Source organism: Elgaria multicarinata, chromosome 3, assembly GCF_023053635.1.
Source record: "Elgaria multicarinata webbii isolate HBS135686 ecotype San Diego chromosome 3, rElgMul1.1.pri, whole genome shotgun sequence".
In the NCBI taxonomy this organism is placed as follows: Eukaryota; Metazoa; Chordata; class Lepidosauria; order Squamata; family Anguidae; genus Elgaria; species Elgaria multicarinata.
In genome coordinates, this window is record NC_086173.1 from 157928130 (window position 1) to 157955252 (window position 27123).

The 27123-nt window shown below is 44.3% G+C and overlaps 3 protein-coding genes across 3 annotated transcripts in view; 1 reads left to right on the forward strand and 2 right to left on the reverse strand.

Annotated features, from left to right (window-relative positions):
* The first annotated feature begins 1105 nt into the window (after positions 1-1105).
* On the forward strand, positions 1106-6123 carry LOC134396932 (uncharacterized). Its single transcript, XM_063123542.1, has 2 exons — positions 1106-1579; positions 4204-6123. Exon 2 carries the CDS (start codon positions 4249-4251, stop codon positions 5695-5697), a length of 1449 nt encoding a protein of 482 aa, XP_062979612.1. The 5' UTR covers positions 1106-1579; positions 4204-4248; the 3' UTR covers positions 5698-6123.
* Positions 6124-9127: 3004 nt separating this feature from the next.
* Positions 9128-19409, reverse strand: LOC134395623 (zinc finger and SCAN domain-containing protein 30-like). The gene is made up of 4 exons (XM_063121782.1): positions 18709-19409; positions 16962-16964; positions 11644-11770; positions 9128-10230 (listed from the first exon to the last, which is right to left on the reverse strand). Exons 1-4 carry the CDS (start codon positions 19351-19353, stop codon positions 9128-9130), a joined length of 1878 nt encoding a protein of 625 aa, XP_062977852.1. The 5' UTR covers positions 19354-19409.
* Positions 19410-23287: 3878 nt separating this feature from the next.
* LOC134395624 (zinc finger protein 397-like) overlaps positions 23288-27123 on the reverse strand; it is a 284784-nt gene continuing 280948 nt past the window's right edge. Inside the window, exon 3 of the mRNA XM_063121783.1 lies at positions 23288-25295. Within this exon, the coding sequence (XP_062977853.1) occupies positions 24211-25295 (1085 nt within the window). The 3' untranslated portion in view covers positions 23288-24210. The remainder of the gene's footprint in view (positions 25296-27123) is intronic.

Below are 27123 nucleotides of genomic sequence, written 5' to 3' on the forward strand. Positions count from 1 at the left end.
ACCAAGGACAGGTAGTTGTCAATTGGACATCATTGCCTTATTCAGTACTTAGAGAATTGAATAAAGCTATTCAAGAGACAGGCATACGCTCTACTTATGCCCAAGGCATGGTGGAGAGTATTGGCAATGGATACACTATGCTTCCTCAGGATTGGAAAGATTTATTTCGCATGATCCTAAGTCCAGCCCAATATGTAGTTTGGGACAGTGAATACAGAAAAGAGTCGCTCCATATAGCCCTAAGCTCTAATGGAGTGATTACAGCAGAGCAGTTGTATGGCAGTGGACAGTTTGCAGGGATAGAGGCACAGGCGCAACTACCTATGCCTACCTTTCAGGCCATTAACCGCTGCATCCTAAAAGCATTTCAAAGGGTGCCAGTGTCTGGAAAACCCTCAAAATCCTTTACTATCACACGCCAAGGACCTAGTGAGCCTTACCATCAATTTATAGACAGGTTAAAGGAAGCCTTACAGAGACAAATTGACAATGAAGAAGCAAAAGCAGAATTAATGAAGAAATTAGCCTATGAGAACGCCAATGCAGATTGCCGTAAAGTTTTGCAATCTGTTATTGCTCGGCAAACTTATGAGTTGGCTGACATGATCCAGGCTTGCGCAGATGTTGGGACTCAGATACACCAAATGGCCATGTTAGCTGGAGCCCTCCAAAAAGGCAATAAGCCACGTGGCAATTGCTTTAATTGTAAAAAGCCAGGTCATTTTAAGAACCAATGTCGTGCTCCTGGAGGAGGTGCTCATAAAAAGGGAGGAGGAGACAAAAAGAAGCCATCTAAACCCTGCCCTAAATGTGGAAAAGGGTATCACTGGGCAAACCAGTGTAGAAATATAGTGAACCAAGAAGCAGGAAACCAAGAAGCGGGAAACTAATTAACGGGCCTACACCTAGCCCAGGAAATAAGGGTGCTTCATCATCCATGCCTGCAATTGCATTTAAAACACCTACTGCTACCAGCAGAAATGCAGGCATAGATTTAAGTAACACTGAAGATAAAGAAATCACTTTACCTGGAGAAGTCATTCTTATGCCCTCTCAACTCCAGGGCCCCTTACCAAATCAAACTATTGGGCTTATTTTACCACGATCTGATGCCAGTAAACAAGGCATCCAAATTGTGCCAGGAGTTATTGATTCAAACTATCAAGGCATAATCTATGTTCAAATGTGGAGCCATCTCCCTATGAAATTAAGAATTGGAGATGCATGGGCACAACTCATCTTAATCCCTTGTGTATTGCCAGCGGGAAGGGAAAATTGTCAACACACTGAAGGATTTGGATCTACTGACCAAATCCACCCTCAAATAGCAGCAGTACTACAACACATTCAGACTGAAAAACCCAAGCGGTGGTACCAGTTAAATGGTAGATCATTTGAGGGAATTCTAGATTCAGGAGCTGATGTTTCTGTAATTTCAGAGCATCTTTGGCCTACAGAGTGGCCTACGGAACCAGCACCTGCAGTTTGGGGCGTGGGCGGACCCCAAGTTTCCAAGCAAAGTACACACTGGATTAATGTGACTGCACCTGGAAGTCATCGCACAGCTCAAATCAAACCGGTAATTTTAGAAGTACATGTCAATTTGTGGGGTCGTGACCTACTTTCACAGTTTAACACCACTTTGCAGATAGATGACTAATCATACTGCTCTACCCCTCGTCTGGAAACAGACTGAACCCGTATGGGTGGAACAATGGCCATTGCCCAAAGAAAAATTGTTAGCTTTAAAAGAGTTAGTGAAGATTCAATTATGTGAACAACATATTGAACCTTCAACCAGCCCATATAATACCCCTGTCTTCGTAATTAAGAAGAAATCAGGCAAATTTAGGCTTTTGCATGACCTCAGGGCCATAAACAGAATAATTGAACCAATGGGTCCACTACAATGTGGAACGCCAAATCCCAATTTGATCCCATTTGATTATCAAATGATGGTGATTGATTTAAAGGATTGTTTCTTCACAATTCCTTTGCAACCTCAAGACAGAAAATATTTTGCCTTCACTGTTCCAGTAGAAAATAACTCTGAACCCACTGATCGGTTCCAATGGAAAGTTCTTCCTCAAGGAATGCTCAATAGCCCCACCTTGTGTCAATATTATGTAGCACAAGCCTTAAAACCTTTCAGAGATAAATATCCTCAAGCTATTGTATACCATTATATGGATGACATTCTTTTGGCTGGAATATCCCTCCCAGAAGAATGGGAGAGAGATTTGATAATAACTCTTAATCATTATGGCTTGCAGATAGCTCCTGAAAAGGTGCAAAAGCACGAGCCCTTTAACTATTTAGGACATAAGATAATGCAAACTTATTCCACTCCAGTAACTCCCAAGCTCCATCTACCAGAATCCCCTTCTTATGTACAACTTCAGCAGATATTAGGAGCTATTAATTGGCTCAGACCTTACTGCAAGCTCACAACTGATGAACTTTCACCTTTGTTTGCCGCCCTAAAACAAGGCAAACACCCAGCTGATAAAATTTCTTTAACCACTAATCAATTGCAAGTTTTGTCTTTAGTCAATGAACGTTTAAAAGAAATTTGGGTAGATCGCCAAGTGTTAGATCAACCTTGTCAAGTTCTTATACTTACAGGGTTAAGTCAACCATATGCAGTTATTACACAGACACGCATTGAAACCTGTGACACTCAGTTCAGGAGTAGATCTTGCAACACTAAGACCTACAATCGTCACACACACATACTTGAATGGCTGTATCTCAGTCATAGCCCTAGCTGTACCATCTCTACAAAACCAATTATGTATGCCAATCTGATTATTAAAGCTCGAGAGCGTACAAGAGCACTTTTAGCCCAAGATCCAGAAACTCTGATAGTTCCCATGCCTCTTCAGATGTGGGAACGATCAGTGTCATTTTCTGAAGAATTGCAAGCTGCCTTAGCAGGCTTTGTAGGACAAGTTACATATCATATTCCTTCTGATCCTCGACTGCAATGTTTAAGTCAATTGTCTGTTAAAATCAAGCCTTTACAAAATGACTTCCCTATTAAGGAAGCCCTTACTGTTTACACTGATGGAAGCCCAAAGAGAGGAGTAGTAGCCTGGAAACAGGAAGATCAGTGGAGAACCATGTTCACACTGCCCCAGAAATCACCTCAAAGAGCTGAACTAGCTGCAGTTATTTTGGCCTTCCGCACATTTCCTCAAGCACTAAACCTAATAACAGACAGTTTATATGTTAACAATGTAGTACGTGGACTTCCAGGAAGTTATGTAACCCCAGTCATAGATAAGAACCTTTTGGGTCTCTTTATAACCTTGCAGACTCTGTTGGCTCACCGCACCAATGAATATTTTATTGCTCACATCCGTAGTCATCAACCCTTCCCCGGGGAGATCTCCACTGGTAATCAAGTGGCTGATCAATCCCTTCGAGCTCTAGCTGTGCAAAAACTAACTCCATGGGAAAGCCATGCGTTTCATCATCAAAATGCTAAAGCTTTAGTAAAACAGTTTCAGCTGCCATTAGATCAGGCACGCGCCATTATCCAATCATGCCCTCAGTGCACAAGGGTACATTCAGCCCCTGATATAGGTGTCAATCCTCGTGGCACAGTTGCCAATGAGCTATGGCAAATGGATGTTACGCATTTTAGTCCTTTCACTCCATGGAAATACCTTCATGTGTCAGTTGACACTTACTCAGGATATATTTGGGTCACATGTCAAAAAGGAGAAAAAACAAAACATGTTATTAATCATTGCATTAGAAGTTTTTCAGTAATGGGAATACCTTCTGCCTTAAAAACAGATAATGGACCTGCTTATTGCAGTACTTCTTTTGCACAGTTTTGTGAAACCTGGCAGGTTACACATACTTTTGGCATTCCATATAATTCCACTGGTCAAGCTATTGTGGAACGCACCAACCGCACCTTGAAAGAGCATTTACACAAACAAAAACAAAAAGCAGGGATCCCCATTGGTTTGGGCTCCCGCCAGGAATGGCTGGCAAAAGTGTTGTTCACTATTAACCATTTGAATGTTCTCCTACCAACTAATACTACCCGATTACAACAACATTTCCAAATGCATACCCCTCTGCCGCAGCCGCTGGTCACGTACCGGCAGCTACCTAATCCTGTCTGGCACGGCCCTGTCCCCTTGATCACTTGGGGTCGAGGTTATGCTGCTGTGCTTACTCCAACAGGACCAGTGTGGATTCCAGCACGGTGTGTGAAACCCTGGAAAGAGCATGTCGTGGCATCAAGGATTGACCAACCCGATTCCAGAATTCTCCCTACAACTTCAGGAGGACCCCCTGAAAGCACGTGGCAGGGTGCCCGTCCAAAAACATAAACCAACATGGGGAGAGATAAAGGCGTTATCTTTCCAAGCTCAAAAATTATTGGAGCAACAGCACGTTGATCCAACTCCAGAGAATTTTCTAGTTGCTACATTTGCTTGCTTAAATGCTAATTCTTTGCTGACAATAATTCTGTTATTTAGCTGTATAACTTGTCCAGTTATAAGCACTCCACTACATGATAGAATGCAGTACAATGTATGGATAAAGTTAGCAAAAATAGTAAACACCACTGATTTCTGTCTTACTGATGCTCCAGATATGCATGGATTACTTAGTACATGTCTCATTCCCATATGCAAAGCTCCTGGTTCTCTTGGTAATGTTACTGGGTTGAGTAAATTTCTGAACTTTAGTGAAATTCATTATCATACTATGGCCCAATGGGGAATTGCTACATACCAGTTGCCCCAAGATGCTATACAGTTATACACCCCATATGTTGTAAACCACAAGAATAACACATGTGCTAGAATGGTAAATTGCTCTATTCACCGTCCACTAAAAGGTTGTTTGTCCCCAGGGCCTTCTTTGTGGAATTGTTCAAAGATAGAAAATGTAACAAGTAACTATGGACACATTATATTGCCAATTGGATGGTTTTTCACATGTGGGTCTCGTACTTATAATTATGTACCAGCTAATATAACATTAACACAATGTTGTCTTAGTCGCTTGACAGTGTTTCTACCACCCCGGCCTACTAAAAGCACTCGACAGAAAAGAGAGACTGAGACTATGAATGCAGTTTGTGATGGAAATGTTACTGTTTTAAGTCCAGCAGAATATATCTCCCTGGCTATGAGCCTTGTCGGGGTTCCTGGATTGGCTGTGGGAAATGCCAAACAACTTGGGCATCTGGCATGTTTACTAGCAAAGACAATTAATAGTACTTCCATTGCTATTGGACTTTTGATTCAAGAACAACAAGATTTACGCCATGCTATACTGGACAATCGAGCTGCAATAGACTTTTTGTTGTTACAAAGACATCTTGGCTGCGAAGCTGTGGAAAATATGTGCTGTTTCAATCTCACAGACAATAGTAACCAAATTCAACACCAACTGGACTTACTTAAAAAATATGCACATGCAGTTAAACAAGATATTGCACCTGAATGGTGGAAGTTTTTGTGGTCCTGGTTTCCAACAGGATTGTTCAAAACTATATTTCAATATGCTGTATTGATTGTATTTTTATTAATCACCTTCTGCTGTTTCATACAATGTATCCCAGGATTACTGTCATGGTGTGTTCCCTCTTGCCGTCCCAAGGCTTCAAAACCAAGCAAACGCCAAATTTATTATGCTTACAAGGCTTTACAATTAAAAGAATAAAAGGGGAGATGTAGGGGAAATTGTTATCCCTCTCTTTGGCACACTTTCAGTATTGGCATACCATGCTGAGATGTGCTAGAACACAGGATAACACTTTTAAGATAAAGCCTTGCTAAGTAACATCTTGGTACTTGCTGGCCAATGCCTTGGAATGTGCTGACGCACTGACTCAAGAGCCACAGAATACAATACAGTATTGAAGACACTATGCTGTGATCACGTATTTCCTTAACCCTTATATGGTATATTCATGCTGAACACACACTAACCAACACCTCTTGTGCACCCCCTGTGCACGAGGCAATCATGCATTTAACATGCTGTACTTAACAACCAATCATAGCTTGTATACAAGAAATGTAACCACTTAGTTCTTAATAAAAACCAAGCCGGGGCCGCCTGTTTGGGATGCCTCCCCTTCATGCAGTTGGACTCCTTGCCAGTTATTCACTACAGTCAACAGTGGGTTAAATAGTCAACAGCTGGTTACTGTGTCGCCTAGAGGGACTTTTTCCACACCATAGTTGGTTATTCAGCCAAAATAACCAACACAAATAACCAGTGTTGTGCATAGTTGATTATTTGAACAACCATTGGTTGTCGTGTCACCTGTTGGGCACCATTGACTATTTCGTCACACACAGTTGGTTATTTTCGGTGACTACAGAGTCCCCTGGTAAGAGCAACCAAAGAGTCTAGCCGGCTGAACTTGCAATGACTGATGGGATACCAGCGGGAGGCCTGAGGCGGGGAGAGAGGGCAGGGGACGTGTCAACCAAACATACTGTTGGCTAATAGTCAACTCAACGCTGGCTTTAAGCTACACCACAGATGATTATAATCATGTTGTGTAGGGAGTACCCCCTCAATAATCAACCATGCAGTTGACTATTAACGCAACCGTGACTACTGTGTTGTCCGAACATGCTTTATATGAAGCCTCCTTTTCATAGGCGTGCGCAGCCCATTTCATTAGGTGGTTCGGCTAGGTATTTTTTTTTTAAGGTAAACATTGATTGAATATACAGTAATAAAGGACTTTTTTTCACTCATCAAACAAACGAAATAAACGGAAACTGAAGTAAACTGTATTTTTGTAATTAACAAGTAATCTCTACTTTAAAAATACACATTTTGAAACAGAGACTCTGAATACTACTTTTTTGCTGTAGTAATAACCAGGCATATATGAAGATACAGTCAATTTTCACCATCTTTAAATTTAACCAGGTAATGACCTAATCCAAATTTACTAAAACAGATTCAGGTTTCTTGATCTTCCTGTCCTAAAGAAGGAGGCGTCACTCACCAGGTGTTATGGACTTAAATTCCTCAACAACATCATTATAATTAACTGACAAAACCAATTCTTGTTCAATGTACAAAATTAAATCATTTTGGATGCGATTGCTCAGATAGGTAGCATTTCGAGGAGAATGTTGCACATGCTCTGCCATTACGGGATCATAGTTTTGGAGCATAGTGACAAGATCTAGAAATAATCCTTTTTCAACACTGTCAGCTTTTTCATTGTGACCCCTGAATGGTTTCCCACCTTTTGCCAAACCCAGAACAACGTCAATCAGATGCTCCGTTATTCTTAGTTTATGGCAGCGGTCTTCTTCTTGCTTAGTTAGATAAGCCTGCTTGCTCTCATCCAACAATGCATCAACAGGTTTCCCTTCATTAAAACTTGACCATGAAGAAAAGCTCAACACATGAGATTTTGAAAGTTGGTGGTTTTTAAAAGTTTCGCTAGCCTTATACCTATTTCTGAAGCCCTTATGAATAAATGCTGAATCAGGGTGGCCTTTGTTGGCATATTAGAGGAGAAGCAATGGCAGTAAAAACAGAATGCTGCATCCTTTGATGGGCTGTATTCTACCCAACTATACTTTTCATACCAATCAGAATGACAACTTCTTTTACTTTTTGCCATTTCAGTTTTAGGAAATATGCTCAATCTAGGCTGATAAGGACCTCTAGATAATCAGGACTGGTGTCCTAATCTATTTTTTGGAATATCACAGACTGGGTCATCAGGTGAAATGTCTGATGGCTTTGAAGAGGAACTACACTGACCTGAACTAACAGACGTCTGTTTCTGTTGTTCATTACTCAGTTCATTGCACACACTAGAACTAGCGGCAGCAAAACTTCATCTTCATGTAAGTTCTTCAGTGAGGATTCAGAGCTATTTGCACTAGTATCAGCACATTCTTTATAATTCCGTTTGTCTGCTCCTTTCTTCATCTTAACCACAAACCGATCCATATTTTAAAATTTGCTACTGTACCCCACTATTTCAGTGCACAGGTTGCTACACTTGATGGTCCCGAGTGCTCAGGATTGCAACTCCCTTCTCTCCAAAGGCCCTTTTCCTAAAAATAAATATTGTAGAGCTAGGAACAGTGTAGAAAAAAGCAACTAAAATGTTCATTGGGCTTTAACAACTTTAGCGAAAACAGCTGAATCCAATGGAATTTTTTTATGCATGTAAGTGATCACCCAGTCACTCCCTATATAGGTGGGTGGGGGGAGGATGGGGATGCCAGGCAGGTTCTGAAAAAGCCCAGGGCAGCCAAATAAAGCCACGCACATCGCAACTGGAAAAAGGATTTGCACTTGAGGCCAGGGCAGGAGGGCATTGCAGCTGGAGAAAGATGGGGCGCTCGAGGTCTGGGCAGGGAACAACCCCTGTCAAGCTGTGTGCGGCGCAGCTGGAGATAGGAAGGGCACTTGAGCCCGGGCACGAAGCAACCCCCAGGGAAGCCGTGTGCGGCGTGCACCGAGGCTGGAGATAGGTGTGGTGTCCGGTGCGAGGCCTGGGCAGGGAGCAATCCCCACCCCCACCCCGGAAGCTGCATTCAGCACGCGCCCTGGCTGGAAAAGGAGTGTGCGTGCCTGGGCAGCCAAATTGCCATGTGCGCGCCAAGGCTGGAAAAAAGGGAGTGGCCCAGGCAGGGACAAGCAAAGCCCCTGATTGTAAGCCCCACCGCTGGCCGGCCTCCTTCCCCTCACCTCCTTCGCCCCTTGTGCTCATCTAGTCCTCCTCTGTTTCTTCGCTGCTGCTGCCAGTTCTCCTCCACTCTGCATTTCCTTCTCCATTGCCGTCAATGGGTACTGCTGCTTTTTTCTTCTCCTCTCTCCCTCCCTCCTTCCTCCATTTCGGTCAAACTAGGTTACCTAGCAACTGACCCTAGTTACCCTAGCAGCTGCAGGCGGCAGCTGACAATATTTGGTGGGGGACTCGGAGTGCACAGGCCATAGAGGAGCTCGGGCTAGAGTGGCGGCTCCTTGCTTGTTCTCTCTCCCTCAAGTTGCTCGGCAGGGACGGAGCAAACATGGCAGCAGATTAGGGGGTTCAACTGAACCCCTTGAACCTGTTGTCTGCATGCCAATGCTCCTTTCCCAAACACAGACGACCATGTCAAAAACTGCAGAATATTGGAGCGTTTGGTAATGCTCTAGTGTGAATTCTCTGATGTTTCTTCAAATCTCTTCGATGATTGAAGCATTTCCCACACTGAGGACATTTGTATGGTTTCTCCCCAGTATGAATTCTTTGATGGATCTTCAAATCTCCTCCCTGATTGAAGCATTTCCCACAGTGAGAACATTCGTATGGCTTCTCTCCGGTATGAATTCTGAGATGTCTCATCAAGTTCACTCTCCGATTGAAGTTTTTCCCACATTCAGGACATTTGTATGGTTTCTCTCCAGTATGAATTCTCTCATGCACCCTCAAATATGCTCTTTCTCGGAAGCATTTCCCACACTGAGAACATTTGTGTGGTTTCGCTGCAGTATGAATCTTCTGGTGTCTCACTAATCGTGGTCTAAAAGTAAAAAATTTCCCACAGTCGGGACATTCATGCTGTTTCTCTCCAGTATGAAGTTGCTGATGATTCATCAAATGTTCTCTTTTACTGAAGCGTTTGTTACAATGAGAACATTCATAAGGTCTCCCTTCATTTTGAATTCCTTGATTTACCATTAGTGACTGCGTGTAACTGAAGCTGGTGCTACACTCAGTAGGGGTATAAGGTTTCTCTTCTGTGTGATTACTCTGATGACTGTGCAAATTACCCCCTTCGCTATGCTCAGAGAATTCAGATTTACTCTCTCTTATTATTGTTCTCTGACATTCCTCAAAGCATGTATTTTGCTGTAGATTTTTTTCTGATATGGGACATCCATTGTGGTCTTCCATGGTATCTATCAAATCATGCTCTGTTCTGTAGCGATATTTTCTACCATACTTGGAGAACATTGGCATTTTACCCTTTGTGTGTACTTCAGAAGGCTGGATAATTGCAGCTGTAAGACCTTCTGTGAGCTCGTTACATTCGTTCTCTCTCCTCATGGGCTGCTTTCCCTGCCCATTTTTGGACTCGCACCCTTCCTCATGTATCTCAGCTGTCTCCAGCACATTCACTTCGCTTATCTGTGGGGCTGTCCTGGGTGTGCCCTCTGGTGCATTTCCTCCACATCGGGAATTTTCCATCTTCACCTGACTTCCTTTCCCCACACCTGCGAAGACAGAAAGAGATGAATTTTGCCCCCATCTTCTGGTGACTTCTTGACAAGATGCCTGTAACTTCCTTTTGCTTGGCTTTTCCTTCTTTCTCTGCTACATCCCTCTTTCTTTGTGTTTCTGTGATCAATTCAATCCTCACCCTTTACCTCAGGCGGTGGTTTTCAAATTATAGAATACCAACCACTTCCTCAGGCACTTCTCAGAGAAATTAATTTAAAATTTAAGGACTAGAAACCTTATTTTTTTGAGCCCAGTGCCACAAACCAAAAAACTCCTCCACAGAATTGTGAGGCGTAGGAGAACTATGAGAAATCCAGGGCTGTATCCAATGGATCCTTCCGTCAGCAGAATGGATACTGCTGGCAGATTAACCTCTCTCTTTCCCCCAATCTCCACCCCTCAGCACCCCCACGCAGGGTTGCAAAAGCAGGGGGGGGAGCCAAGAGAGGAGGGGGAAGGGATTCCTCCCCTTTCATGAGCAGAACTCCACTTGCGTACCATTGGACATAGCCCTGTAATCTAATAAATCCTAATAAATGTCAGAGTATTACTAGCGGCTGGATATGGACATATCTTGTTCAAGATAAAGGTGGATTATAAATGTTCACAAATAGGCTCTCAATGACTACTAGCCCTGATGGTTGTGTGCTATCTCCAGTATTCGAGGCTGTAAGCCTGTGTGCACCAGTTGCTGGGGAACATGGGTGGAAGGGTGCTGTTGCACCACGTCCTGCTTTGTTAGTCCCTGGCCAATGGCTGGTTGGCCACTGTGTGAACAGAGTACTGGACTAGATGGACCCTTGGTCTGATCCAGCAGGGCTTTTCTGATGTTATTGTGTTCTTATGTTCTTAAAATGTGAAAGAATCATATTAAATATGGATTGGTGCAGATGGTGGTGTTTTCTTGAAGATTAAGGGTGCAATCCTATGGGGATGGCCATAAGCCTCCATCCAATGCAGTGAGGAAGGAGAGGTGGAGGAGATCATACCCTCTGATCTCCCACTGCATTTCAGCTAAATGGGCTTTTTTTGCCAGTCTAACTGAGTCATCAAGGAAGTGGAGACAAGGGGGGCTGGGGAGGCCAGAGGATTCCTCATAAACTGGTCTCCCCAGTCCCCTCCAGAGTGGTCAACAAGCCAGACTGCATGGTTAACAAGCCATCCTGTGGAAAGTGTCCTGAGTTCAGACAACACACTAACCCATGGTCCAACAACAACCCAGTGTGGGTTTGCATGTTGTGTGAACCCAGCCAAAGCCATTGATGTCATGGTGTTGTTGTTTTCATATATACGTAATTAGAATTTGAAAGAGGACCTTCTTTCTATATATCAACTCTTTTTCAATTCTACAATTAGCAAATCATATCAGCTGAGGTTTACTGAATTTGAGCAGAAGAGCTCCTTACCTAAAGAATCTATGTTCCAACCGTCCTCCTGCAGGACCTGCCAGACGATGGCCTGTTTGCCTGGCTGGGCCGGACTCTGCCTGAATATCTGGAAAGAGAGGCCCGTTTCCTTGGGGTCCATCGGTTCCTGCAGACAGGAAAAAAGAAAACCGCACCCCTCCCCATCAGGTATTGTTGCAGAAGAAAGAATGCAACGCACTCACCCCAAAGAATTAATTTTACATCTTATCAATCCACTGAAAAATCTTCAGCGAACCAAATAAAAGGAGAAAATTGCCCCGTCATCCCAAAGTTTACAAAGAATATTTTGCAGTGCCCCATATTTAAGAACACAGGTAACTGTTTGCAAGGTTTCCCTTGGGCCTCTGGCTGCCATCCTACGTATACTTGGGGGACTGAAAGAACTGGTCATGTTTAGCCTGGAGAAGAGGAGATTGAGGGGAGACATGAGAGCACTCTTCAAATACTTGAAAGGTTGTCCCACAGAGGAGGGCCAGGATCTCGTCTCGATCCTCCCAGACTGCAGGACACGGAATAACGGGCTCAAGTTAAAGGAAGCCAGATTCCGGCTGGACATCAGGAAAAACTTCCTGACTGTTAGAGCAGTGCGACGGTGGAATCAGTTACCTAGGGAGGTTGTGGGATCTCCCACACTAGAGGCATCCAAGAGGCAGCTGGACAACCATCTGTCAGGGATGCTTTAGGGTGGATTCCTGCATTGAGCAGGGGGTTGGACTCGATGGCCTTGTAGGCCCCTTCCAACTCTGCTATTCTATGATTCTATGATTAGTGCCCTTTAAACCTTCTCCCAGCTGATTTGAGATGAGTCTATTCCCTGGAACTGCATCTGAAGGAAACAACCCTGTGGGCACCCATTAGAGTATATGTTTTAACCTGACCTCCAACTTTGCTAGGGTGACCCTATGCAAAGGAGGACAGGGCTCCTGTGTCTTTAACAGTTGGACAAAAAAAGGGAATTTCAGGTGTCATTTGTATGCATGCAGCACCTGGTGAAATTCTCTCATCACAACAGTAAATGCTGCAGGAGCCCTGCCCTCTTTTGTATCTGGTCACTCTAGCTACACTCCTGCAGCTTGAACTGTTGTGATGAAGAGAGAATTTCAGACACAGTTCACCCACTTGAAAATGTACTTTACCCCTTATGTGCCCCCAGAATTCTTTTCCTGGGTGACCCTATGAAAAGGAGGACAGGGCCCCTGTATTTTCAGAAGCTGTATAGAAAAGGGAATTTCACCAGGTGTCATTTTCATACATGTGGCATCTAGTTAATGCTGCAGGAGCTCTGCCCTCTTTTGTATCTGGTTATGCTGGGCAGGGCTCCTGCAGCTTTAACTGTTACAATGAAAAGGAATTTCACCAGGTGCTGCATGCCTACAAATGACACCTGCTGAAGTTCCTTTTTCTATACAACTGTTAAAGATACAGGAGCGCTGTCCTCCTTTCCATAGGGTCACCCTAAACTTTACACTTAGCAAATTGACTCACCAGAGCCTCACATACCTCTTTTACAGCAGTTCGGACCATTTCCTGCCCTGCAGGAGGAAGCAGTGAACTTGCCTGACTTGGGCATTTGATTCCACTGCCTGCAAAACATGGAAGGGGCATTTTAGGAGGGGAACCAGCCATCACTCATCGTGCAATACTAGGCGTGTTTAGACAGAAAAAAAGTCCTACAATTCCCAGCATCCCTCAGCTAGCTATGTTGGCCAGGGCTGGGAATTGTAGGACCTTTTTCTGTCTAAACATGCATACTATTGCGCTCTTAATCCTTACTTGACCACCTGCATTGTTTATTTTACTAATGAAATTATTTTCGAGTCATTTTTGGTCTTAAAAGGGACTCTCAATATGGCATACGAATTAAAACATATTTTAAGAATGATAAGAAACAGTGATCAAAATAATAAATATATTTAAAACAGGAGGAAGATAAGGTTTAAAAGCAGAATTACATTTAAAGCACTCAAATGCCAACTGGAATGATGCAGTCTGAATCGCCCATCAGAAACTAGACAAGAAAGGAGCCAGTCTAACCTACATAGGTTCACGTTTTAGGCATATCGTTTACCATTGCACCTCCTCACCATACAAGAAGATAAACACCAATGTTCATGGCGGATTCCTTTCCACCAGGGCAGGAGAATCTATGGCTCACTAGATGTTGTTGGAGCACAATTCCTATCAGCTGCAGCCAGCATAGCCAATGGTCAGGGATCATGTGAACTGTAGCCTAACAACATCTGGAGGACAACATCTAGAGGACCACATCTAGAGCACTCTTCAAATACTTAAAAGGTTGTCACACAGAGGAGGGCCAGGATCTCTTCTCGATCCTCCCAGAGTGCAGGACACGGAATAACGGGCTCAAGTTAAAGGAAGCCAGATTCCGGCTGGACGTCAGGAAAACTTCCTAACTGTTAGAGCAGTGTTGTTAGCAGAACCACCTCCATTTTTAACAGGAAACTGTAAAATCTCCATTGCACACCAAGCGAGATGTCACGTACCAAGAATGTCTTCAAGGATGTTTCCTGTGTAACTATCTTATCCATCCAGAACAATAGCTTTATGTTCCCAAGCGGAATGTACTGTTACAGAGGAAATGTTTTGCAGAAGATAAGGGGGCTCTCTAGTGTTATGTTCTGATTGGTTAATGCTGCTACTGGGCCCTGCCCCTTGAAAGCTTTAATACTGTACCATATTCCCTATGTCTTTTGTCTGATTGCTCCCTTTGAAGAGACCAGGCCTTGATTACTAATCAATAAAGCGCTTTTGAACCCTCTGTCGCTGGAATGGTGGAGTCGTGCTTAAGGGCTGTTTGGATCTCGTCCTTGGGTGAAAAGAACATTGATCTAACAGTGTGACGGTGGAATCAGTTACCTAGGGAGGTTGTGGGCTCTCCCACACTACAGGCCTTCAAGAGGCAGCTGGACAACCATCTGTCAGGGATGTTTTAGGGTGGATTCCTGCACTGAGCAGGGGGTTGGACTCAATGGCCTTGTAGGCCCCTTCCAACTCTGCTATTCTATGATTCTATGATTCTATGACCAGTTTGCATTTCAAGATGGAAATGAAATATCCCTCAGTTTGTGCAGAACAGCTGAGATGTTCTATGAAACTCTGCTTTAATCTAAGAGCTCAAATCTTGCATACTTATTTCAATAATTATTTCAATTATTGCCGAAAAGTTGCTAGAATATCGTTCCAGGAAGCCCCAAGGGCAAATTGACCAGGAGAAAGGTGGAGAAACTGGGTACCTTCTGATAAGAGTGTGGAATGCTTAGACATATGTCATGCTGTTACAAATCTATATTCCGTAGCAAGATTCTTTGTGGCAGAGGTGACACTTTGGCACAGATGCAAAAAGAAGCCAACGTCCCGTAGCCTCAATAGTGACACAGAAGAGGGGAATTCATCTGGTGCAGCTCCTCTGTTCCACTACATGAGAAGGTGAATTTGCCAAACTCCTCTCTTCCACAAGACTGATACGAATGTCAGCCTTACCTTTTATCTTGTCAGCAAAAACATCCCAAAACCACAAAAGAAGCAGAACGCTTAACAGCTCAGTGAATCCTCACCTAGCATATCAATCTCCACATCTCCAGCTGCGCCCCTTCCTAGAGTTGGAAGACCTAAAGACAGTAGTGCATGCGCTGGTAACTTCGAGGCTCGACTTCTGCAATGCGCTCTACATAGGGCTACCTTTGTGCCTAGTCTGGAAACTTCAATTAGTTCAAAATATGGCAGCCAGATTGATCACCAGTAAAGGGGTGACCATATTATACCAACTTTAAAATCACTTCACTGGCTGCCAATTCGATTCCAGGCGAAGTATAAAGTGTTGGTTATTACCTTTAAAGCCCTACATGGTTTGGGTCCAAGTTACCTGCGGGATCACCTTCTCCCATACAATCCGCCCCGCACACTCAGGTCCTCTGGGAAGAATTTACTCCAGTCAACAAAAACAAGACTGACAACAATTACCCAGAGGACCTTTTCTTCTGCTGCTCCCAGATTGTGGAATGGCCTGCCAGGAGAGATTCTTCAACTTAAGAGTCTTCCAGAATTTTAGAAAGCCATAAAGACTTATCTCTTCTGGCAGGCCTACCCAGTTGAATTTTAAGATACCTTTTAATAATGTCCTGCTTTAAAAAAATGTATTATTTTATGTTTAAATTAATTATATGTATTTTATGATGTTTTGCATTTGTGTTGTACCCCGCTTCGATCCAGACAGAGAGGCAGGTAATAAATACATTATTATTATTATTATTATTATTATTATTATTATTACCGTTTTGATTGGCTTCTTTGAAGATCTGTCCCTTCTCAGGTTTGAAGGCCTCTTCCTCCACATCCAGGGAATCCACACACTCCTCCTTCAATGGCCTCTGAAACAGAGAGGTTGATCTCGCTCAGAACAGATGGACCTTTGCTGGAAGAGTAACTGCTATGAGCAAGGGGCACCACCTGCTCAACCATCTCAGGAGCTCCCTGGCTCTCATGAGGCTAATTGAAGGCTTTTAAAGGTACATAGAATCATAGAATACTAGAGATGTAAGGGGCCCATAAGGCCATCGAGTCCAACCCCCTGCTCAATGCAGGAATCTACCTTAAAGCATCCCTGACAGATGGTTGTCCAGCTGCCTCTTGAAGGCCTCTAGTGTGGGAGAGCCCACAACCTCCCTAGGTAATTGGTTCCACTGTCATACTGCTCTAACAGTCAGGAAGTTTTTCCTGATGTCCATAACATAATTATGAACAGAGTGCAAAGTTTCCAATGACTCCCTCCATCCTAGCTCCTAGGCATAGCTACCATAATTCAAAGCGGTGCATTGTTGTCATCATCATTGCATCTACACACTGGGAAAAGCTACACCTGTGGATTTTCAACACTTCTTTAAGCTTCCTCTGCCTGATGGGCTGCGTCCAGAACGTGAGCCAGTTTCCCTAGCCAACGCTAGAGAAAGGCAGCCTTTCTCTAGCACTACACTCCTGGCCCGTGCCAATCTTCTTTTGGGCTTTCTGTAATCTCCAGCATTGCAAACTTGGAGCTGTCTGGAGTCTCTTATCAGCACCTTGGTAAACGCTTACTTCTGAGTAGGTGCTTTGGAATGCTTCCTTACTTCTTGCTACTTCTGAGCAGACATGCAGTAGGTGTCCAAGCGCTGCTCTCTTTAAGTACAGATGGAAAGTGGGATGCTCATTTCATGCGCAAAGTGGGTGGATTTTTACATCACTGGCCCTGCTGATTTGTGAATAATTCCTTCCTGCTTACTTTTAAGTAGACCTGCATCAACTTGCTTATTACAGTGGTCTTTGAAAGGGCTCCTTGGAATTTTACTTCAGTGTCTTTGAGTTGCAGCTGCATACTAGGAACATACTAGCTCAATTCAGACAACATATTAGTCATCACAGTGTGAAAACTCCACCCAACGGTTTAATTTTTAGGAGGTGCTTCCCACACAACATTTTCTAACTCCTCCATTGTGTGACTGTGGGCTCCCGTGGAGTTGAGTAAAATCCATCACAACATTTGATTGACAGTTCCTCTCCCCTCTCTCCTCACCTGGGCCTCCCAATGGTATCCCATCAGGCATTGCTGCAAAAAACACAATCCCAGTGGCTCTCCTAGAGCTGTACTCACTCCTTTCGTCGCTCTTCCCAGGGAACTCTGTAGCCAGTGGGAAAAGTCAACTCAACGGAAAACTCCATGGAGTCCTCCACGCAACACAACAGTTGTGCAGGAACTCTCCTCTACGCAGCGTGGATATTCTGTGTGGAGTGTTTTCCAAAAAAAAACACGCCATGTTGTGGAGTCTTCCCGCCAGGCAACACATTTCTCAACGGTGGTAAAAAAACTCCACTGTGGTGTTCTAAAACCACCATTGAGAAACATCTTGACTGAATTGAGCCACTGTCTGTGACATCTATGTAATAGATCCATTAGAAAAAGTACACGTACTGTATCATGAAATTAAGATTTCTACCTTCATGATCGGACATCAGGAAAAACTTCCTAACTATTAGAGCAGTACGACAATGGAATCAGTTACCTAGGGAGGTTGTGGGCTCTCCCATCCTAGAGGCCTTCAAGAGGCAGTTGGACAGCCACCTGTCAGGGATGCTTTAGGGTGGATTCCTGCATTGAGCAGGGGGTTGGGCTTGATGGCCTTGTAGGCCCCTTCCAACTCTGCTATTCTATGATTCTATGATTGTTAATATTCCAAAAGCTCACAAAAGGAGAGAGACCACAGTGATCACACTAGGATGGCTTTTGGCCTGGCCCATTTTACCTTGTCTACCCCAACTTTGGCCTTAGGCTGCGTTCTTTCAGGAATACGTCCCCAAGACTTTCCCCAAGTTGGAATACGGGCCACAAGCTGAAAAGGCTCCTGCAGCCCTGTCTTAAAGGTGAAATGGGCGTACAATAAAATACAATAACCCTAAGCTACCTTGCAGGGTTATTGTGAGGATAAGTTAGATAAATAGGACCAAGGATTTGAGATACTGAAAACCACTAGAGGAAATCAGGAGAATTAACAGTATGAAAAATTGTGATGGAGTCATGGTTAAGAAACGGTCAGTAAGAATGAATATTTGTCAATCACTGTTCATCATGGTTGGGTTTTAGAAAGGAATGTGAAAATGTAAAATAGAACATGGTAACTATGTATTACAAGATGATAAGTGTGAAAATATAGTATTTTCTGCCTCAAAAGGCAGGGTATAACTATATTAAATTATATCCTTAAGGCGGGGTATAACTATGTTAACTAAAATGTATTCCTTAATGAAATAATGATTGTGATCATGGTGCAAAGGCAGGTATTATATTGGCAGAACGACAAGGGTAGAACCTTCTGGCTGAAAAACCATTCAAAATGGAACTCAGCACATGACGTTAAGCTGGCCAGAAGGTTTCAGCATTTGCAACGTGTTATCAATTCTATCAATTTTAAATTGAATGACTGAAAATTATTCTAACAGCCTAATCCACAATTTGCCTCCATTCAGAGACACAGGGAATAACATTTAAGACCTCACCTGCCATTTCCCCATCTTGGCCCCTTGCTGGCTCATGAGGAAGTCCTCAGCCAGGGCCACAGCCTGGGAACAGGTGTCCGGCCCTCCTGCCCGGATCCAGCCCTGGAGGTCCACTGGCAGGCTGGCCAGGAACTGCTCCAGGATCAACAGCTCCAGGATCTGCTCCTTGCTGTGTCTCTCCGGCTTCAGCCACTGCCGGCAAAGCTCCTGGACTTGGCTGTGAATCCTTCGGGGGTCTCTGACCTCCTGGCAGCAGAATTGCCTGAAGTGCTGGCGCTGCGCCTCCATCCTCAGGGCTTCTCCTCGCAAGATGGCCGCCTTCACTTTCCCATAGTCCTCCTGATCTCTGGCTTCCAGGCTCCGAAAGGCCTCTTCTGCTTCCCCACTCAGGGCTGGCAGGAGCCGGGCTGCCCACTCTCCTCTCGGCCACCGGCAGGCCTTGGCCACTTGCTCAAAGGAGGCCAGGAAGGCCTTGGCATCTTCCCACGGGGCAGCCTCTGACATTCCTGGGCTTCCCCCTCCTGTGTGAAGGGGCTGCAGTGTCCTCAGGAACTCCTGCCATTGGGCTTCCCAGCACTCTTGCATCCCCCTGGATGGCTCCCTTTTGCCCTCTTGAAAAACTTCCCAAACCGGTTGCTTTATCATGAATTCAGGATGAAATGCACTTGTGGCTTTCCATTCTTCTGCTTGTTGCCTTTCTAGTTCTGGGTTCGTAGAATTTTGCTCCATCCGCTCTACCCACTCAAATCTCGACATAAGGAGCAGGTGACTCTTCCGGAGATTTGATTCCTGGCAAAATCTTTGCTCTCAAACACCTGGACTCTTGCTAGAAATACAGAAGAGGAAAACAAGATCCAACTTATGCCTTTCTGGGTTGGTCTTGTAGCATTTCAGTGGGAAGACTCAGAATTGAAACTGTGAGAAGCCTCCAGCAATTCAAGGAGATTCCCAGGGGATATCCCTGATTTGAAAGGGGAGTTTCTCCCTGTGTGAAAGGGACACAATTTAATTTTTTAAACTCTGGGACATGTAGGACTTTTTCCTGTCTAAACATGCATAGGATTGCGTCTTAAGAGACGGAGCCATGACCCTGGAAATCCCTCCCTCCCCTCCCTTGCTTTAATGTATCTATTAATAGCAGCATTGTGCACAGAGCAGAAGACACTTTAAACCATGGCTTTAACTACGGTTAAGACAGAAAGTCAGCCTGTGTTCAGAAGACACCTTAAACCAGCGGTTCTCAACCTGTGGGTCGGGACCCCTTTGGGGGTCGAATGACCCTTTCACAGGGGTCGCCTAAGACCATCGGAAAACACATATTTCCGATGGTCTTAGGAAACTGTATTGACTGAACTATGTCATGTATCATCTTTTGTATTATTAAAGCTATTGTTATGTATTATTTTCATTAGCAAACCATCCCATGACAATGGATCGTGTAGAGAAGAACGAAAATAATTTTATGGTTGGGGGTCACCACAACATGAGGAACTGTATTAAAGGGTCGCGGCATTAGGAAGGTTAAGAACCACTGCCTAGGGTGACCATATGAAAAGGAGGATAGGGCTCCTGTATCTTTAACAGTTGCATAGAAAAGGGAATTTCAGCAGGTGTCATTTGTATATATGGAGGACCTAGTGAAATTCCCTCTCCATCACAACAGTTAAAGGTTCAGGAGCTATACTAGAGTGACCATTTTAAAAGAGGGCAGGGCACCTGCAGCTTTAACTGTGTGATGAAGAGGAAATTTCACCAGGTTCCCCATATATACAAATGACACCTGCAGAAATTCCCTTTTCAATACAACTGTTAAAGATACAGGAGCCCTGTCCTCCTTTTCATATGGTCACCCTACCACTGCCTTAAACTATGGCTTTAACCATGGTGAATAATAAAGCATTTTGCTTTAGCCACCAAGGTTAAAGGTGTCTTCTGAACACAGCTCAGCTTTCTGGATTAACCACCATGGTTAAAGCCGTGGTTTAAGGCGTCTTCTGAATGGAGAGAATGCTGAGGCTGCTTGGGACAAACCCTGCAACCTTTATCCAGTGTTATTAACCCCATATTGCAGTCAGGGACTGAGGCACAGAAATTCACAGCGCAATGCTAGGTATGTCTACTCCGAAGTAAGCCTTCTTCCCAAATAAACGGGCATACAGGCGCATAGCCACACGGCAACAACAGAGAGAGGGATGGAGCTCCGGCAACATACCGGAAGTGATGAGGAAGCCGGTGCGACCCTCAGCTCGCTCGCTTTCTCTCGGCCGCTCAGCTCCCTCTGGGCGGCTGCGCTTCGCTCAAGCTGGGAAGGAAGGTCCAATTGCAACCCCAGGATGCTCCGAGATGCTCTCCGCGCCCCACTGCTGAAGTTCCCTGCCTTTTCTCTCGGCTTCCTGCTCCCTCCTTTCCTTCGTCGCTGGTTTAACGCTGGAGCTGCAAAGGCCGGCGAGGCTCCATAGGCCTCCCTCTACTGGGCGACTCAAATCCTTACAGCTCCTTCCTCCCGCCCCAATCCCAACTCAAGAGGATGCAAAGGGATCCCATCTCTAGAACTGCAGAATCGTTGCGGCAGGAGAGCCTCCATCCAACGCTTGATTCAGATCCATCTGAGGAAGGGGGGGGGGGGTCTAATGCTACAATCAGTTTAAGTCTTTAAGGTCCCAGGCGTCTTACAGTATCCAGGGGTTGCACGCCAAAGTCCTAAAACAGATTTACATGGGAGAAAAGGTGCAACACTACCCATGTCGGTCATGTTTATTGGGGCATGCTGGAAGTTATGGGAGTATTTCCCCCACCCCCCTGTCAAACTATGCACAGGATTTTACCCTAAGTAGGGTGACCATATGGAAGGGAGGACAGGGCTCCTGTGCCTTTAACAGTTGCATAGAAAAGGGAATTTCAGCAAGTGTCATTTGTATATATGGAGAACCTGGTGAAATTTCCTCTTCATCACACCAGTTAAAGCTGCAAGTGCCCTGCCCTTTTTTAATATCTGGTCACTCTAGTATAGATCCTGCACTTTAACTGGTGTGATGAAGAGGAAATTTCACCAGGTTCTCCATATATACAAATGACACCTGCTGAAATTCCCTTTTCTATACAACTGTTAAAAGTACAGGAGCCTTGTCCTCCTTTTCATATGGTCACCCTACTTAGGCTAAAATCCTGTCCATAGTTTGACAGGGGGGGAAAATGCTCCCATAACTTCCAGCAATTCCCAATAAACATGACCGACATTTTCCCGTCTAAACGTGGGTAAAGTTCCTAGAGATTAGACTCTCTTCAGGTGGGAAGAGATGTTTATTGCTTGAATAAAGCTTTTTGGATTTCTTAGCAGACCTCTTTATTGTCTCCCAAGAAGGTGGGAGTTCTTCGGAAACACAACAGTAGGGCTCATGGGAATTGCAGGCCAAAACATCTGGAGGACCGGAAATTGCACACCACTGCCTAAAGACTTCTTCAAGCCAAGCCCAGGTAAAGACTCCCTTGTTTGATCATCTTTGCAAGTAAGAGTCAATTCCACATAACCAGTAAGGGAATCTGCTATTGGCCAGTCTCAGTAATGTAGGCAGAATGTTTGGCAACATTTCAGCCAAACATTTGTGTCAACAGCCCTTGCTTCTACAACAACTGGCAGGTCGTAACCTTGATCAGTCCCTGATGAGAAATGATTTGCCTCCTCATTCCTGCACCTCCAGCTCGTGTCAAAGATGAAGATATGGGAGTAACTAGTAAAAATCAATAATTTCTGCTGTGATTCCAAGCCCTCCTGCCAAGATGTGAGAAAATAAAGAGGTCTGACATGCAATCCACAAAGCTTTATTCCATAAATAGACATCTCTTCACACCTGAAGGGAGTGTGAATGCTAGGAGCTATCCTCTTTAAGTTGAATTAGCCTAAAAAAGCAAGGCAGTTGCCTAGCAACTAAATGGAGTTTCCTGCTGTGCCCAACAGGTTTTTACGGGACCCCTCCTTCAGGGAGGATCTCCAAGCTGTAACCTCTGGCGAGTGGCTAGTCTAGCGGACTGCTTTTCCCACCTCTTCTCAACACCACCCACTTGACCCTGCAGCAGACTCTGGAATCTGTCAATCCCAATGTTCCCTTCCAACAAAGACTGAGTTCCCATGGAGGGGGTGGATGATCTCTGAGCCTAGGTCTCCTGTTTGATAAGCTCCTGGGAAGATTCCTCCTGGACTTCCTAGAGAGTCTTGGAGAATTTCCAATCCCACTTCTTGTCTTGGCTGGTCTTCTTCAGGCTCTGATTTGGGATCCACACCAGGGAAACCGGGCCTGATCCTGACAGTTTCACTGAGCCATGTAAAACCCTACTGAGCTCTTTGAACGAGGTAGGGATAACATCCAATAGCCCTTAATAATACTGAAACTTTTTATAGAGAACAGGCAGATTTTAGTGCGTGTGTTTTTGTTTCAAACCACCACAATTTCAGCAGAATATATATAACCTTTATTGACAAAAAAAAAAAAGCGCATTTGAATTATTCCACCTCTCCAACCACTAAAAAATCTCTAATTAAAAACAGGAGATGTTCAGAATCAAACACATCTTTCCTCCGTAAGTGAAAAGGCGGCAATGCGATATGCAGCTTTTCCTTCACACATAAACCCTGGCAGCTGTAGCCTGTGGGGCTGTTTCAGACTATTATTTATTTATTTCATTTCATTTCTTCTTCGGGCGGTAATGACAACATTGCCTCCCATGAGCAAGGTTGAAATCAGTAACATCACGGTTGCAGAGAAACAGCAGTATCATAACCCTCCACTCCACCGGCAAAGTCTAAGCAAAGGCAGACCTTCGTATTTGCTCAGACGCAGGGCTTTTTATGAGGGAAAGATTATTTTTTTATAAATTGAAAAAAAATGTCTTCAAATGCTTCTTGCACTAGGAGGGAAGAAATATACAATGATCCCCATAACAAAGAGCTGGAAGTAAAGGAGGCTGGGAATTATTAAACCCACATCTTAGATGGGGACAGTTGAGGCTGAGGGAATTACTTATAATGACACTGTCACCTAGTCAATTAATTCATATTGTCCTCTCTTCTTTAGCTATTCTTATGTCCAATCAAATCATCTCTCTTCTGGAAGCCTCTCCTACCTAATTTCTTTCCTATTTGAATTTTGGAAACTGCATTTAAATATAGTTTTGTGGGGAACCCTGCCCCCAGGAATATTTATTAGGATTGTCTCTGAAGCTTAACCATTGCACTTTTCTGGCCAAAACTGTTCCTGCACTCATGGCATTCATAATGCCTGTCCTCTGTGAGTTCCCTCACATCTGTTGAACCTATTTCTGAGAGAAACTTCGCTCCCACTCAAAGCATTTGAACGATTCCTCCCCTGCATGGAGTCTCTGATGTTCCTTCAGGTGCTCCCTCTAACTGAAGCTTTTCTCATACCAAAATCCATGCAGTCAGTATGAATTCTCTGATGTTCCTTCAGATCTCCCTGGCTGAAGCATTTCCCACACTCAGAATATTTTTTATTGTTTCTTTTTAGTATGAATTCTCTGATGAGTCATCAAGGTTGCACTGTGCCTGAAGCATCTCCCACACTGAGAACATTTGTATGGTTTCTCTCCAGTATGGATTCTCTGATGTTCCTTCAAATTTTCACTCCGACGGAAGCATTTCCCACACTGAGAACATTCGTATGGTTTCTCGCCAGTGTGGATTCTCTGATGGATCTTCAAATTTTCACTCCGACTGAACCATTTCCCACACTGAGGACATTTATATGGTTTCTCTCCTGTATGAATTCTCTCATGTTTCTTCAAGTTTTCACTCTGCCTGAAGTTTTTCCCACACTGAGAACATGTGTGTGGCTTCTCTCCAGTATGGATTCTCTGATGTTTCTTCAAATTTTCACTCTTTCTGAAGCTTTTACCACACTGAGAACATGTGTGTGGCTTCTCTCCAGTATGGATTCTCTGATGGATCTTCAACTTTCCGCTCTCCCGGAAACATCTCCCACACTCCGCACATTCGTAGGGTTTCTCTCCAGTATGAATTCTCTGATGACTCATCAAAGTTGAACTCTGCCTGAAGCTTTTACCACACAGAGAACAGTTGTATGGTTTCTCTCCAGTATAAATTCGCTGGTGACTCTCTAAGGTTTGTCCAAAAGTGAAGATGTTCTGACTCTCAGGACATTCGTATTTTTTCTCTTCTGTGATGGTTCTCTGTTTATCAGAGTATGAATTTTGCAGCAATGGTTCCTCTGACATAGGACGTTCTTCATACTCCTTCCTGGTATCTGTCATATCATGTTCTGATCTGTAGCGATACTTTCTACCATACTTGGAGAACGTGGGCATATTATCACTTCTGTATACTTCAGAAGGCTGGCTAATCACAGTGGCACAACCTTCTAGGAGTTCATTACACTCCTCTCTCTCCACCGATTGCTTCCACTGTTGCGCTCCGTATTTGCATCCTTCTCCTTGCATCTCAGCTGTCTCCACCACATTTACTTGTCTTATCTGTGGGGCTGTCCTGGGTGTGTCCTCTAGCGCATTTCTTCCACACTGAAAATCTTCTGTTTTGACCTGACTTCTCTTCTCGTCATCTGTAGAGACAGAAAGAGGAATTTTTCTCATGCTCTGGTGACCTCATTTCAAAATCATAGAATCATAGAATAGCAGAGTTGGAAGGGGCCTACAAGGCCATCGAGTCCAACCCCCTGCTCAATGCAGGAATCCACCCTAAAGCATCCCTGACAGATGGTTGTCCAGATGCCGGTAACCATCTTTTGCCTAGTTTTTCCTTCTAAGGTATTTCTCCCTCTAATACATCCATGTTTCTTTCTGTTACTATGATCATATCAAATCTCTCTATTTATTTATTTCCTGCATTTATATTCCACCTTTTTTTCCTCCAAGGAACCCAAGGCAGCATACATAATCCTCCTCCTCCTCTCCATGTTATCCTCACAACAACAACCCTGTGAGGTAGGTTGGGCTGAGAGTCTGATACTGGCTCAGAGTTACCCAGTGGGTTTCCATGGCCAAGTGGGGACTAGAACCCAGATCTCCCGATTCCAATTCCAACACTTTAGCCACTACGCTAAATGTACGCCATGTACATTGATGGTGCTATATAAATAATAATAATAATAATAATACGCTAAATAATAATAGTTCTTTTTAAATGGATATTGTCTGTTTTTGTTTATATTTTATGCTTTTTATGGTTTTAAATTTTGTTTATTTCTTTTTAATGTTCACTGTTTTTAACTTTTGTAAACCACCCAGAGAACTTTGGCTATGGGGCCGTATATTAATGTTAATAATAATAACAAGAACAATAATAATAAGCCCCACCGGCTCTAGGTTTTTGTTTCTTAAGTGATCTAAAAATCATGTACAACATCCGGCACTTCCTAGACAAATTAGTTTAAAGTAGTATTTGTGAATAAAGACTAGAAACTTCATTTTTAAAAAATGAAGGGAACCAGTGCCGTTTTCTGCAGGCTTCTCCTCCAAAGAACAAAATCAACGCATGCAAGAAAAGGTGGGATTTTGTAGCTTCCTTCTGTGGTATAAGAGACACCACTGGCTGATTTCATTTCCGCTCCCCTCTATCATATACCACAAATGTGCTCCAGAGAGGAAGGATAACTCCTCTCTGAATAGTGCAATGTGTGTTATTTCATGCGTTTTTGTAAGGCACTTCTATAATAAAATAAGGTTTTCAAAACCGTAATTTCACATATAGAAAGATGGGAATTTGATCTGACACTGGCAAATTGGAAAAGAGATATTGGGGGTTTGGTGGACAGTTCACAGAGGCAAATGTGTAAATCTGACCGAGGGGACAGGAGCAGGCAGAAGTAACATCGGGGCCTGCTCCTGCTGGACTCTCCCCCCCCCCCCACAGGGCAAACTGCCATCTTGGCCCTGTGGGGAAGAAGAAGGACCGAGGGGACAGGAGCAGGCAGAAGTAACATCGGGGCCTGCTCCTGCTGGACTCTTCCCCCCCCCACACACAGAGCAAACTGCCATCTTGGCCCTGTGGGGAAGAAGAAGGACCGAGGGGACAGGAGCAGGCAGAAGTAACATCGGGGCCTGCTCCTGCTGGACTCTTCCCCCCACACACAGAGCAAACTGCCATCTTGGCCCTGTGGGGAAGAAGAAGGACCGAGGGGACAGGAGCAGGCAGAAGTAACATTGGGGCCTGCTCCTGCTGGACTCTTCCCCCCCCCCCACAGGGCAAACTGCCATCTTGGCCCTGTGGGGAAGAAGAAGGACTGAGGGGACAGGAGCAGGCAGAAGTAACATCGGGGCCTGCTCCTGCTGGACTCTTCCCCCCCCCCCCACAGGGCAAACTGCCATCTTGGCCCTGTGGGGAAGAAGGAGGACCGAGTGGACAGGAGCAGGCAGAAGTAACATCGGGGC

Excerpts from the sequence above, each read along its gene's own strand:
- LOC134396932 (XM_063123542.1), top strand. The coding sequence starts at position 4,249 with ATGTCGTGGCATCAAGGATTGACCAACCCGATTCCAGAATTCTCCCTA.
- LOC134395623 (XM_063121782.1), bottom strand. The coding sequence starts at position 19,353 with ATGATAAAGCAACCGGTTTGGGAAGTTTTTCAAGAGGGCAAAAGGGAG. Across the intron at positions 10,231-11,643 it reads TTGGAACATAGATTCTTTAG|GTGTGGGGAAAGGAAGTCAG; the intron begins GTAAGGAGCTCT and ends CTGTCTTCGCAG.